Source organism: Neophocaena asiaeorientalis, unplaced genomic scaffold (assembly GCF_003031525.2).
Source record: "Neophocaena asiaeorientalis asiaeorientalis breed wild unplaced genomic scaffold, Neophocaena_asiaeorientalis_V1.1 scaffold330, whole genome shotgun sequence".
In the NCBI taxonomy this organism is placed as follows: domain Eukaryota; kingdom Metazoa; phylum Chordata; class Mammalia; order Artiodactyla; family Phocoenidae; genus Neophocaena; species Neophocaena asiaeorientalis.
The window spans coordinates 2,164,943-2,180,443 of NW_020175667.1; the positions used below are offsets into that span (position 1 = coordinate 2,164,943).

At 35.9% G+C, this 15,501-nt stretch overlaps 1 protein-coding gene across 1 annotated transcript in view; it reads left to right on the forward strand.

Annotated features, from left to right (window-relative positions):
• Positions 1-15,501, forward strand: part of ROBO2 (roundabout guidance receptor 2) — a 570,503-nt gene that overhangs the window by 533,708 nt on the left and 21,294 nt on the right. The window contains exons 23-24 of the mRNA XM_024731557.1: positions 5,441-5,701; positions 9,922-10,127. Of these exons, the coding sequence (XP_024587325.1) occupies positions 5,441-5,701; positions 9,922-10,127 (467 nt within the window). The remainder of the gene's footprint in view (positions 1-5,440; positions 5,702-9,921; positions 10,128-15,501) is intronic.

Genomic DNA, 15,501 nt, shown 5'->3' on the forward strand with positions numbered 1-15,501 from the left:
TTCTTGAGCTATTTTTCCCCCACAATACTAAATATCAAAAGTTATCAAATCATTGTCCTAATAGACAATGATTTGTTAATTCAGTACTATATCAACAATGGTAAATGTTCTCTCTCATCAATATGCCTCTCTCAGCTAGACAAAAATGTATCAAAATGTTTGTTCTTAGCTATAAATATAATGTATTTTAATGTAATCATATGATGCTAGGAAGAATTCAGTAGTAATTCAATAGAAAACTAATGCTTTGTTTTGCTATTGCAATTAGAAATTGGCAGGCTTTCGTGGTTGTTGAACTTTATTGTATTTTTATTAGTAGTTTGGTGTTTGTATCTGGCCTTTCACAAGTTAGTTCACATGCAACATTGATTTGCTGCCATCCTGCTTATTATTCACCAGGCAAGACAGATAATATGATGCCTCATATTTCACTGACAGGAAGTCAAAGAACAAAAGCTTCTCTAGGAAACGTTGGCCAAAAGACCTTTGGATTGGCATTAGAATCATTTTCACAGTCTTTTTAGGTTACTACAAGAAAAAGTTGAATTTTCATCGCTCAAATAAGATATACATCTGTAAATATGAAGGAAACTCTAAAACCAGAACTATGCTTTACATAACATTCATAGAGTCATCTATTACTTTCTTGCCCTTCTTCAGAAACTGCACAAAACCTAAGTATCTGTTGTTCTGGAATGAATTAAGACATGAATACCTCAGAGGTGATGCACAGTTCTCGCCATCATATGATTTGCACCGTACCCCAAATTTCTTTGACCTGTTCTCTCATGTACTTCACCTAGACTTTCTTTTATCCCCCTCTCTCTATTTTCCACTTCTTGCACAAACGACTGAGATGAATCCATGGATTTTTCTTAGTTCTGCTTCTGTTCCACAGGGGGACAGAGTTTGCTCACTACTGTTCTAGATTGTAGAAAAGACTTGGCAGAATTGATGATAAACACCCATTCTAGTTAAATGGAATAGCAATTAGAATATTTTTTAGTCATTTTGTACATTATGCAATGTAATTGTATAATGTTAAAACTCATATTTTATGGTAGACTCTCCTTTGCCTGATGGTATTTGAATAATAAATAAATGAGTTGAGTAAAACTAATTACAATTTTTTATGTTACCTTAACACATGATATATGTACCATTACTTACTCCTTTTCTTATGTTCTGTATGTATTTTCATTCCATATGTGTATTCCCTTTGAATTATTTGAAGTAAGAATAGTTTACTACTTATAAGGTAGGGAAATTTTAGGAGATAATTGCCTACTTCCATTTGAAAGATTGAATATATAAATGTTCTTTCTTTGTTCAAAGGTAGGACATCCCTGACAATAGTCTATGTAAGCAAGGAAAGTACATGTACTAGTTTATAGAATAAAATTGTGCTATTTTGTAACAAGTTTATGAAATAAATTTAATTATAACTATTGATGAAGTATAACAGGATGCATATTCCATATTGAAAATGGGCAGTTTTTTAAAAAAATTAGGCTACTTATACATATTTTTGTTTGACTTAATAATATAGCATTTAAAGTTAAGTAAGTTAAGGAAAGAAACCTAAGCATTCTTAATAATAAGCAGTTTGTGAGTTTTCATTTCAAATCAATAAATATGCTTATCATATACTATTTTTAAGGTATTATGTCAGATGTGGCCAAACAGGAATAGTTCAATGTCATTATGTTAATGTAGCTTAAATCCACTTGAGGAAAAAATACTATTAACATGTGAAAGGTTAAATACTAAAATAAATTGGACAACGGTTACAGAAATCAACATTGGAAATAGCAGAAGACAGTGTATAATCAATTTTCAAGTAAATGTGCAAAAATATTATCAGTGCAAGTTCAGAAGAGTTATATATCAGTGCTATTTGGCCTCATCAGGGAAATCTTTATAAAAGATATGGGATTTAGCCTGTAGCTTGAAGGATTTGTAAGAGTAAGCTAGGTGAAATTGGAGGAGTCTAGCTTATTTGAAATAAGTTGAATTCTTTAAACTAATGCACCAGGATGGAAAAGTACAAAGAAAGGAGGAAACAAACCAATTTCTTTTGAGCAGGAGATTCTTGTTGAGAAACTGAAGAAAACATCTGAAAAGGTAGGTTGAGGCTTTGACACATTTAATGGACAGAACAGAGTAAAGTGAAGTGAATGTTTTATTCCAAGAGTTCTGATGTTTTCATAGACGGAAAGTGTAAGTGATGTGCAAGATTGATTAGAAGATGGGGAAAATTAAAAGCAATGAATCCAACTGGGATAGTCGTTATGAACCTTTTACACCACAGACTCTTATCTTCGAATGAAATCTAACTGTGATCTCCAACATAAAAAACATTAAAAATGCCATCGTTTTAGAGCAATATATTTTCTCGGGTCACACTGGTACTTATATAGCCAAGAAATGGGAATACAAGTTTAACTGTTGATATTTTCTAATATATAAAAGTGGTTATTTGTAACACAATAAAGTGTGCCTGATACTAAAATGTAAAAGACATTTCAGGAGAGATATTATCAGATTATACAGGGCTTCTGAAACAAAGTATTCAGTTTGCAACTCATCGAGGTAGAAGATTATTCAGGTACCCTCAACAAGAGATGAAAATTTAACAGCCAAAGATGTCATCACACTCTGTATGAAACCTCTCAGTGACTATCCATCACCCACAGGCAAAATTCCAAACTCTTCCTTGGGGCTGATGAAGCCCTTCATGATCTAGCACATACTCACCTATCCTGCCTCATCTATAACCAACCTTCTCTATTTGCCAGCTGTTACCAGTTAGAAAGCTGAGTTCTTCAAATACTTTAAATTTTCTCTTCCTCTGGGCCCTCTCATGTGTTACCTAGAATATCCCCTTTTTCAGTGGTCGGCAGAGCCTCACCCAAGCCCCAAACTAATTTCAGCCTCCCTGCTTTATTCTTATAATACTTGGTATCTTTGATTATTTGCTACATATCAGTCTGCCCCACTGGATTTTTTTTTTTTTCCCCCCACTGGATTTTATGCTCTATAAAAAGATCCAGTTACCTGACACATGTTGGTCAAATCAAAGGATGATAACTTGAGGAGTTTTAAATAGACTTTATTTTTTTAGGTCTGTTGTAGGTTAACAGCAAAACTGAGCAAAAAAATACATAATTTCCCAATTTCCCATGCCTCCACACATGCATAGCCTCTGCCACTATCAACAGCTCCCACCAAAGTGGTACATTTGTTAAACTGATGAAACTACATTGCCACATAATTCTCACCCAACATTCATGGTTTACTTTACGGTTCACTCGTGGTGTCGTACATTCTGTGTGCCGATGTACAAAGAAAAACTGGATGAGTGTATAATGACATGTATCCACCATTATAGTATCATCCAGAGTAGTTTCACTGTTGTAAAAATCCTCTGTGCTCAGTCTGTTCATCCCTCCCTCCCCTTAACCTCTGGCAACCACTGATCTTTTTACTGTCTTCATAGTTTTGCCTTTTCTAAAATGTCATATAGTTGGAGTCATACAGTATGTAGCCTTTTCAGGTTGGCTTCTTTCACTTGGGTAATATGCATTTAAGATTCCTCCATGTCTTATCATGGCTTGATCGTGCACTTTTTTTTAGCACTGAATAATATTCCATTATCTGGATACGCCACGAGTTATTTACTCATTCACCTACTGAAAGACATCTTTGTTGCTTCAAAGTTTCACTAATTATAAACAAAGCTGCTATAAACATCCAAGTATAGGCTTTTTGACAAATTCATTTTTAAACAGGATAATTGGAAAGACACGCCAGTGAAACTATTCAAGAATCATCTGGACATTTACAAATTAGTGTTTTGTAAGGGACATCAAGACTAGATATATATATTTGTAATATTCATTCTATTTTCAGTTTCTGTAATAGAAACCTATATGCTAGATACTGTAATAGGTGCTGGAAATGCAAAGTGGAGAATTACAGAGTTCTCGAGTTAAGGATCTCATAGAATAGTGGGGAAAAAGAGACGTGAGACAAATAATTCCAGTATAACATGGGGAGTGCACAGTATAAGTATTATGGAGTTGTAATCAGTTCCATATGGTGGGAGCAGAGAAGGCTCACAAAACTGAGGACATTTGACTTGAACCTTGAAGGAGAAGCAGGAGCTCAGAGTCACATGATTTGAGAGTAGTCATATACAGACCCAGAGATTAAAAAAACATAGAGTAGGCTGGTGTTGGGGAAATAATGGGAAATTAAGCTAGAATAATAGGCTGATGAGATGGGGAAGTATCTTTTTTTAGTCCTTGCTAATGGGTTTGAACTTTTTCTTACATTAGCAATATCACTAATAATTTAAGCATAGGTGTGATGTGAAAGAAGATTTTAGAAATATAATCCGACTGCCTGTATGGAAGATATAGAAGGGATGATGATGACATTCCAAGAGACTAGGAAAGCTAATGCGCTGGTTCATCCCAGAAGGAGATTGATCTGTGATCGTGGGAGTAGAGGTGAAGTGTAGAATAAAGACTTGGGGGATATTTAAGAGGTTGACTTTATAGGACAATTACATCTAATAAAATTGCTTATCTTATCCTTAAGTCTTTTAAAAGTGCATTGGGGATCTATTTGACTTAAGAAAATAATAGCACGACAGAGAATGTGTAAATAAAAATGCTACTGATTTTGTGTCACAATTAAAGCATTTTGGATTAATTTTCTATGTTCCCTAACCAGAATCCCTAAAACATGCTGTTTTTAAAATTGTTGTTTTTCTTTTTAATATATATTTTATAGGATTAGGTTTTAAACTTCTGTTTCTATAGGTTTGAGATGTTGAGATACAAGGAGACATCAGTTTCTAATGAAAATATTAAGAAAATTAAGACAGTTGAAAGGCTATTGAATACATTTTGTGGCACGAAGTCTTAATGATTGACATGTCATATGGATTGAAAGGTTGGCATAGATCTAGAATAAGAGTAAATAAAATTATCAAACACTTCTTAAATGAATATTGGCATATTCTTTTGGTGCACAAGAATGAACAAGAGAAGAAAGTAGTTAAATCTACAAGCACTAAATTCATTAATTGTCTTTAATTGGAAATTTGGTTTTTCTACGTCAGTAACTTTGTTGGGAAGTTATTGCCTTTTGTGACTGTCGGGGTAACAATTAGCTAAAAAGATCTTTTAAGAATAAATTGAGATCTTGAGATAACCGATGTACTTATGATTAGAAATTAGATAACAGCCAGGTGATTTACTATAGTAGTGCCAACAACCAGAAATCAGGAGGAAATAAACTGGGAGAACATCTTAGATGCTACTGTGGTTGCCATTCATTGCCAGTGTAATTGTGTGTGTGTGTGTGTGTGTGTGTGGGTGTGTGTGTGTGCCTAAGTGTTAATGTGCTTTTTTTCCTCATTTAATTTCAGCTATGACAGTGATAGCTGGTGCCCACCATTACCAGTACAAACTTATTTACACCAGGGTATGGAAGATGAACTGGAAGAAGATGATGATCGTGTCCCAACACCTCCTGTCCGAGGCGTGGCTTCTTCCCCTGCCATTTCCTTTGGACAGCAGTCCACTGCAACTCTAACTCCCTCCCCACGGGAAGAGATGCAGCCCATGCTGCAGGCTCACCTGGATGAGTTGACAAGGGCCTATCAGTTTGATATAGCAAAGCAAACATGGTAAATATCTTCATGAGGTCAGGGGACCCATGCTTTCAACACATGGATAGAGGAAACGTTCTTTCACATTAAATTCACAAGAGAGTCTCACTGAACTTTACAGCTGGGGTTAGAAATGCTTTTGTACAACTCCTTCATCATCCAGATAAGGAAATTGACTGAAGAAATGTTAAATAATTTGACCAAAGTAACACAGCTAATTAGAGTGAATTGGAGCAAGAATTCAGATCTGCTGAATTTCAGGCTCAAGTACTTTTGGCTACACCAGAATCTTTTCTAATTTACAGTTTAGCTTCAATTAGCTTATCCTTGAACTCACTTCCAACACCATAATGAAGGACTCTTTTTAGATTCTTCAAAGTGCCTGTGATTAATTCTGTATGTGGTTGTGAATATGTAAATGTAAGCTTCTGCAAATCACATATGGTCCGTGTCAGTTATTAAAAGACCTTCTTTGGGCTGAACTAAATGAGACAGAAAAGAACAATGTTAGTAACAGTAAACGCACACACACACAAAAGAGCCCCTAGAATAAATTACAAATCCCAAATTCCTTTTTTTCTCATTGATTCATAAACTTTCATAAGGTATAGATGGCAGTCTGCTGATGTATCCTGTGAAAAATATGACAGGAATACAAGTGGAACCAACTCTCACAGTTCTGTGCAGTTATTTTTTTCTTATTTTCTCCCCCTTCTCCCAAACAGTAACATATAAGTTTGACTCCTAAAAATGAAATCTCAGTAACATACTTCTGATTATCTTATGTTGATTTACGTCCTATGCTTGAAGTTAAAGTTTTATGAAAGAACCTTAGCTTCTTTTTTGGTAGTTTTACCTACTGGGATAAACTGATAATGAGATGTCTTATTCTCAGTGTTAATGAACTATGTGTTTTAAAAATACAACTAAATATACAAAGAGATACTCAAACCAGGAATATCATTTAAAGCTTATCACAAACATAGGTTCTTTTTTTTAGAACCAGAGGTTCTTGAACATTTTCTCAATCATCAGATGTTTTTCCAAAGGTCAAAGACATTTTACTGGTAAACAGTATTATTTTGCATCAGTCTGCTTTATAGAATACAACTATTGAAGTTGCAGCCAGCTGCTTTGAGAGCCAGAGGATTTCTTTCAAGTTACTTAAATGAAGCCCTGCATATTAGTCCTTTAAAGCACAGATTCTAGCTTGGAGGTTCTCAACGCTGCCTGTGTTTTGGAATCATCTGGATAACCTGGATGCATAGGCCCAACCCCAGATATTCTGATTGCTTGGTCTGGGATTTGACTAGGGTCAGCCAAGGCTGGATCACTGCCACTGCCACTCCTTACTAACTGTATGACAATGGGCAATTCGCTTAACACTTCTGTGATTCAGTCCCCCATTTGTAAAATGATGATGGTAGTAGGAATTGACTCATCTACAAAGTGAGAGGGCAGTCCCCCAAGACCACCCTCACTTCTGACACTATGTACAAGTTTGGAGAGTCCCCAAGACTACCCCCAGGTTCAAGAATCGCTAGAAGGAGCCACAGAACTCACTGAAAGCTATTATACTTGAAGTTATAGCTTATTATAGTGAAAAGATACAGATTCAAATCAGCCAAGAGAAGAAATGCGTGGGAGAAAGGCTAGGAAATTCCGAAGACGGATCTTCCATTTGTCCTCTCCCAGTGGAGTAGTGAAAAGCACAATTTCTCAGCAATGCAGTGTGACGATATGGGTCAACCAGGGAAACTCACATGAGCCTTGAGTTTCGGAGTCTTTACTGGGGGGTCTGTCACATAGATGTGGTTGACTATCTGCATGGCTGACCAGGGTCTATGGCCCCTCCAGAAGGTGAGCTGATATCCTGTGACTCGAAGTTCCCTCCATAAATCATATAGTTAAGACTTTCTGGAGGAGCCTCTGGCCTCTGCAAGCAAAGACATTTTATCAGACAGGATGTTCTAGAGCTTAGAGATTAGCTCTCAGGAGTACAAGGCAAAAGTCTAACTTCTCTTTGGGCAAGGTCAAATTCTTTATTTCACACCATTGTTTTTGGGAGAATTAAATGAGTTTACACTTGTATAGTACTTAGTAAATTATCTAGCCACGTTATAGCTGTTATTATTCAGGGGCTTGGGTTTTCACCTGAGTTGTTTATTGCTGTCTTTCCACTCTTAGAGCCCCACTTAGTGAGTGCTTTATAGACACTTGCTGAATGAGTGAACAAACTAGTTCTCGTCCACCTGCCCCAAGTACCCACAGAGCACACCCTGCTTCTCTCTCTGAGTATGCTTCTGTTAATCCAACAGTCCTCCAGAATGCCATGCTGATGGCCCGTGTAGGAGGTATGAGTCTTCATGTGCTCGCACAGGACCTTGCCCTACTAGGATGGCAGTGCCAGCCCATCTGGGCCGCACATCGACATCACAGGAGGAGTATTTAAAAATGATAATTCCAGGCTTCACCTCCAGGGATTCTGTTCCTATTGACACATGAAGTGCAGAACACAGTGCCTGTTACTAGAAGATACTTAAAAATGTTACGTACCCTTTTCCTGTTCATCTCCTAATTCTCCTGAATTCAAGGAATACACTTTCACCACTCAGTGTGTCTTGGTTCCATCAAGAGGTGTCAGCAGTGCTGTAGGACTAGAGTGTTGGTCTGTTCGATCCTTCTCAGGACCAAAGTGAAAATTATTAGACAAGAATGGCTCATGTATATAAATATCACTTTATATTCTCATACTCATGACTTGACTCACTCCATCCCTGCTTCACAAACAGAATTTGAGGTTACACTTAGAGCAAGATGTTGCCATCAACACTCAAGATTTTCTGTGAAAGCATTAGTTAGGAAATGACTTCCTGACTTTCCAATGGATGAGCTGTGATGAATGCCAGATAATAAATGGGACCTCAAATGCCTTATCTATTAAATTAAAAATGTGGGCCTGATGATATTGAGGTAGCTTCCAGAACTAATATCTTAGGTTTTTTTTAACATTAAAAGGTCTAGAATCTTGTTAATATTGGAGTTGGTTACAGGTCCAAGAATGCAGTTGGGAGAAGAATATTAAACAAATTCTGGAAAAATGAAATATTTTCCCCATAAATGCAAATATTAAAGAAAATCTTGTATCTTTAATTCAAAAACTAACCATAAAAATGCATAAATCGCCCTTAAATCCAGTGGTCTTTTAAGTATTTTATATCAAGGCAAAAAAAAAAAAAGACAAATGTGTCCAAACATGCTATATTCCCTCTATAATGACAGTAACAAATAACAGACTTACTTTCCTTCAGCATTTTATGGTTTAGAAAAAACTCCTAAGTAGTCACGAAACGAGCTGACTGGGCTCTAGTGTCCAGCTCTGCATTTTACTAGCCATGTTATTTGAAACTTAAGTCACTTAAATTTGAACCTCCCTTTAAAAAATTCTGAAAGAGAGGTGATAATACCAGTTCTGTCTACTTCCCAAGGTTGCAATTAGAGTTATTCATTCATTGCATCTGGTTTATTTGGCACACCTACTGTTCTAAACACAGAGTGCTGAGATGAATCTTTTCTGCCTTTGAGGTGTTTAAGACTTTGGTGGCTAAGACAGATGCAAAAATATTAGCTAGAGCAAAAAGTAGCCATTCCTCCCCAGTTTAACCTAAACTCGTTAAAGTGGAAACAATCACCCAGCCTGATTCCTGGGGGATCGTGCAGGAGGAAAGCCTCGTAAGGCAGCGAATGGGCCATGGTTGGAGGGAGAAGGTGTTGGTATTAGATTTTCATGTGACATCTTTTCTTCATAAGGGCCAGCAGGTGACGTGGGTTACACAGGCTGAGTAGAACTTTGACACAAAACTGGGAATGTAATTGTATTCTTTTTGGACCCAAAAAAAATCAGCTTTAAATAGATATGTGTGATGAATATTCCTATTCTCCTTCGGGTGATTTATTTGCACAAAAATGCTGGGTCTGTACTCTTTTTCCTCTGTGTATCGTCCCGTAAATACCCATAGAAGAGTGTAATAGTCTATACTGTTGTTACTGTTTTGGCAAGTCATGTATACGTAGACCATTGTCTCTGCTGAAATGTAAGAAAGCATAGTAAGCTCCAGAATTAGTTAAAGGAAAGCAAGAAAACAAAATTAGTTACCACAGCAGCCTGTTTCATTCTAATTACAATTTTGTGGAACGCTAACCAGTACTTTTTTTTTTCCTTCCCTTGTGAATCCTAGGCATGTTCAAAGCAATAATCAACCTCCGCAGCCCCCGGTTCCACCATTAGGTTATATGTCCGGAGCTTTGATTTCCGATTTGGAAACAGATGTTCCAGATGAAGATGCTGATGATGAAGAGGAAGCTTTAGAAATCCCCAGGCCCCTGAGAGCACTGGAACAGACGCCCGGATCCAGTACGGACAATCTAGACAGCTCTGTGACAGGTAATGGAACTGATTTAATAGGAATAAGTGACCCATTTGTAATATTAAAATGCATCGAAAGTCAAATACTTTCTTATGTAAGATTTATTCCACTCCATCTATTTCTTTAACATTTTTAATATGTTAATATTAAACACAAAATTCAAAAAGGATTTGGAAATACTTTTGCTTTGCTGCAAAAATGATAAGAAAAATTCATGAATTTTAAAAAGCTTTAAAGACATGAAAGAAAACTCAGTTATATCCAGGGCTTTCATGAAAAGTTCACTCTACTGGGGAAACAAGTCTATTACATAAAAAACCTTGACTTTTAAAAATGATATATTTTGTATATCAGGAGCAACATACAAAGTGAATGCAATCTTAAAATGCTTCTTGATATTTCACTCCGTAAAATCATTCACTGGTGAAAATAAGCAACTCTTCAGAATAAGGCTTTCTAAGGTTGCACAAGGTATTATTTTTAGAGTGGAGAAAATGTATAGCGAGATAAACTATACATTTATGCATTTCATATTGTTGATCCAATAACTGCTTCTCTCCCAAGAAATAGTTATTTTTGCTGTTTACCCCTTTGACTTCCTCTGGCCTCCTTCACCAAGTGAAAGGCTGCAACTGGTGTCTCCTAGGATGATCCCAGGATTGCCACCTATTTCCAAGGATTTAAATTTAGCAAATTGTATTTAAAAAAACTTAAATCCTAATGTGTACACAGTGACTGTGGAGAAAAGTAAAAATTCAGTCTTTCTATTCAAGTAGGTATCCGTTCTTTGATACACGCACGCAAATGCCTCTTACGTGACTATAAAGATATAAGTGCTACAAATGTGTTGCCCATGCATGTCCTATCCTTGAGTCTTCTCTGTATACCACCCATTTCTATATTACTTTCATGACACTCTTCATTCTAGGAGTGCATTTTACCACAGTCCCATTTAATTCATTTTTCCTCCAATGGCTTCTTAATTTGCACACATTTCACACTGTGTGTTATAGTTCAAAAACACTGATGGAAATTCCTTTATGAAAGTGATGGAGAAGCATGAGTACCTACATGTTTCCTCTGCACGACTTCCTGAATTACACAATGTCATGCACAAGCCTACACTTTTCAGGTTTTCTTTTTACCTGGGGGCTGTCTGCATGCTGAGCTAATTAAGATTTAAGAAGTGCAGATAAACTGCTGTGATTTGAAATCCAGATCCGACTGAAGGTGACAGAGCACAAGTTTAAATCTTTGAATGCAGAGAGCTAACTTATTACTGCACTATTATGTTAAGCCCCTTTGCCTGAATTTCTAGCATAATCTCCTTCAGGGTAAAATCTGCATAGTTTTGCATGTCTCACTGTTGATACTGAGCTCTTTTCTATTAGGAATGCAGTAAAAATTGCAATGATAAAAGTCAGCCACAGCCTATGTAGTTCTTTTCTTAAATATTATAGTATCAAAGATGATAAATATACCTATAAATCAGGAGAAGGCCATTTTGAACTTTTACATGCTCACCTGTTAATAACATGTTTCACTGTTAATATGACTGCAGTTAAAGACAATCTGAATTTCCCCTTGTAGCTGGTATAATGTTCATTCCAAATGAAGCTTTTATTGGTAAGAAAAAGTCTGTTTTCCTACTTAAATTCTGTGCTTAATTACTGCCATATATAAAAACCTCAAGGTGTTTAGGTATGCATTCCACAATGAATTTATCCTATGAATAATATCTCTCCTTAGTTAGTAAAAGAAGTTGCACTCTATACCAAAGTAGCCAAGCAGGAAACTTTTTTCTTTTTTTTGTTTTTTTGGGGGATTTACAATAACTTTGTGGGGAAGGTATGATCAAAGATTTAATTTGCTTTCTAGGGTGTAAGTGTAATTTAAAGTAAATAAAAGTTAAAAGTAAATATAGTTTTTCAGAAAAAAGGATGTGTGTGTAGGGAGTGTGTGTACAGAAGAGTGTGCGTGTCTGAAAGTATAGCCTGGGTTTGTGATTATGTGTAAGGTGTGAGTGTACGTAGGAGTATGTATATGAGCATACATAGGATGTTGAGTGTAGTAGAGCATGTGTGCATGTGTGTATGTGTACCTGGGGGTGGCCCTGAGATGCATGTGTGTACGGATCAAATGCTACAGAAACCAACATGCTAATGAATATTGCTCTAACGTGTTTATGTTTTCTTCAGACACTCAAGGCTAGTTTAATGGTGCTAAATGAGGTGGGCAATAAAACAGAGGCTATTTCCATTGGCTTTGTATGTTTTTAAGATGGTAAGTGCCCACGGAGAGGATTCTGATTTTTCCTCAAATTACCTTGAATTCTAAATTTGTGTGTGGTGTGAGTAAATTAGTCATCACTTTCATCTGAATTCTCTATTTTCATTTTCATGAAACTAATGACCATTTTTTTATGAAATAGAACAGTTACGTACCAGTCCTTGAAACTCTAAAGCCAACCAGAACGAAAGCCCAGCGATAGCACAAAGATGGGCTAATAAGACTGTATATAAAATTATTTAGAATTTTACTTCTGAAATATGTTGCATTCCAACAGCTGCCACATTAAGGAATATCAGCAGTTAACAAGGTACAGAGACTATTTTTGTAAAGGAATAAATATATTATTTTCAAATGTTTTCGGAAAAACTAAGTAATTTATGAGGGCCTTTAAATTTTTTGAAATAATGCTTCGTGAATGGAAAAGGACAAGAAGAGAGGAAAATATCAGTAATTCTATAACCCATAATCTCAGTGTCTTAGTCTGGTTGGTTAGTTATAACAAAATATCATAGACTAGGTGGCTTAAACAACAAACAGTGGAAAGCTGACAAGTCCACGATCAAGGTGTGGGCAGATTGGGTTTCTGGTGAGAGCCCTCTTCTTGGCTTACAGGAAGCCATCTTCTCACTGTGTCTTCACATGGCAGAGAAGGAGGCAAGCTCTCTGATCTCTTTTTATAAGGTCCCTAATCCCACTTTCATGACCTCACCCTCATGACCTCATCTAAATCTAATTACTTCCCAAAAGCTCCACCTCAAAATACCATAACATTACGGGTTAGAGCTTCAGCATATGAATTTTAGGGGGACGTCCATAACATTCAGGCGTGGAAAATGTATTTGAAAATCTGTTATTTATTGATTTCCACAACAAATATTTATTCAAAGTCTATTCCTTCCAGCCACTTGGCTAGGAATTTAGATTTGGTAATAATAGTAATAATAATAACAACAACTTGCACATATATAGCCCTTAGTACACCCAAGGCACTCTTCTAAACAGTTGCCTGTTTTTTTGTATGAGTGGCTTAGTGAGCTAAGAATGCTTCTTACATTTTTAAAGGGTTGTAAGAAAACAAGAAACCAACAAAAAGAAAAAATGACAGACAGCGAAGCCTAAAATATTTAGTATATGCCACTTTGCAGGAGAAGTTTGCTGATCCCTGTTCTAAGGTTTTAACATGTATTAACTCATTTAATTGTCACAACCCTATTTTTATTCTCATTTTATAGATAAGGAAATTGAGGCACAGAGGGGTTTAAAGACTTTCTTTAAGATCACCCACCTGATAAGTGGCAGAAGAATGTTCAAAATCAATCAGCCTTACTCCAAAGACCAGTTATCATGATCCCTGCTCTGGAAATGCTCAACTGTTTTCTCATCTTTGGATTTAGCATATTTAAGAGGAAAATGATTTCCTGGTCTGTTCTTCTCTCTCCCTTTCTGTGCGTGTGCATGTATACATATATGAATAAATATATATTTATACAAATACAACACATTATTTTATCTCTGGAAACATTCATTTTTACCCCTTATACACTTAATCAAGATCAAAAATATTAAATTTTTAGATGTAACTTTTATCATTTGTTTTTCTCATATTTCATTCTATATTCAGTTATAATGACTCATGCCAACAAAATTCAACTCTCATCGGGAGTCACATTTTTATAATTTTATTTTAATTTATACTTACAGTTTAAACCTACTTGGTTGTAATAAAGTACAAAAAATGTTCTGATTACAGCACATCACACTCTTTTTTGTCTAGAAAGTAAATATACAGGATTGTTTCAGCCTTCAGGAATATGCTTGTAATATTTCTTTCTAAATGCCAAACCCACCACTTTTGGGTAACAGGTTGGGGGAAACCTTTAATACTTTTTTCTTTGACTTCCATGGTGGGAGTCAAGGGTGAGTGTTTCCTGTATTTAATGACTCCAGCACAGGAAAGAAAAAAAAAAACAGAAGGCAATAGGAGAGAGGGCAGGAGAAAAATGTCCTGAACATGGAGTCAAGGTTCTAACTGCCTCAGTGATCACAAAAAGTAACACTGAGAGTGAGTGCTGTTAAATGAAACAAAAGTTTCCTTGACTGCTGAACCCCACGTAAATACCCTGGTTGAAAGGAAATAGGGGCTCTATATTTTCTGTATTTTATGTCTTTGGAGGGTTTTGCTGGAAGTCCCAAAGCAGATTATTTTGAAAACAGTAAAACCTGGCAGCCTCACCACCTTACTTGACCACACAGCTTTTAAAGAATTGGCCACTTAAAAGCATGACCTGATTTCTTGCTTTTGTTGCAAAAATTTAAGGAAAATGTTTTTGTAATAAGGAAATTTCAGAGGTAATGCTAAAAATCACTAAATAATTTTCTTAGACATTCTCCACAGCTCTGAATTATTTAAAAAGAAATTAAATACACACTTCAAAATTTAACAGATAAACGTGGAATATCATATATTCAGTTTTTATCTGAGTAGAACAAATTAGCAGGTGTCATAGGTGGCAAGGAAGAGATTTTTTAATTTCTTATTTTGCTTTCCCTTTTATATTACACATTCCTTTCTCTCTGAGGAATGTAGGTGAATTGTTGTGCATTCAATATGTTTGAGTGAAAGAACTTCTAAATATTAGAAATGTTTTTCTACATCTAGGCAGAGGTCAGTATTTGGATTGATTTTTCCAAAGACACTTAGAGCTGAAGATTTTATTTAACAGATAGTTAGACAGATTGCACTTAATAGGAAGAGCTCCTGGACTAAATATTGGCTGAAAAAATGGGGGACAGCCAGGTTTTGTATCTCATAAAAATGGTAATGCAACAATTAGCAGGGTCATATTATAAAGCATACACTTTACTCTAGCTTAATGGGTCTAAGGATGAGCATCTATCAGCAAGGAAGGATTTAGCATAAAACAACATGTAAATGAATTGATGACTGATCATAAATTAATTTTAGTGCTGAAGACATAATGGAGATACAGCAAGATGCCACTTTATCATGGTATTTTACTGCTCAGTACCATTTTGCAACAGCTTAATGTCCTATCTGCAGTTCTTCCTTAACAGCTTGAATACATTTGAGATTTTTTT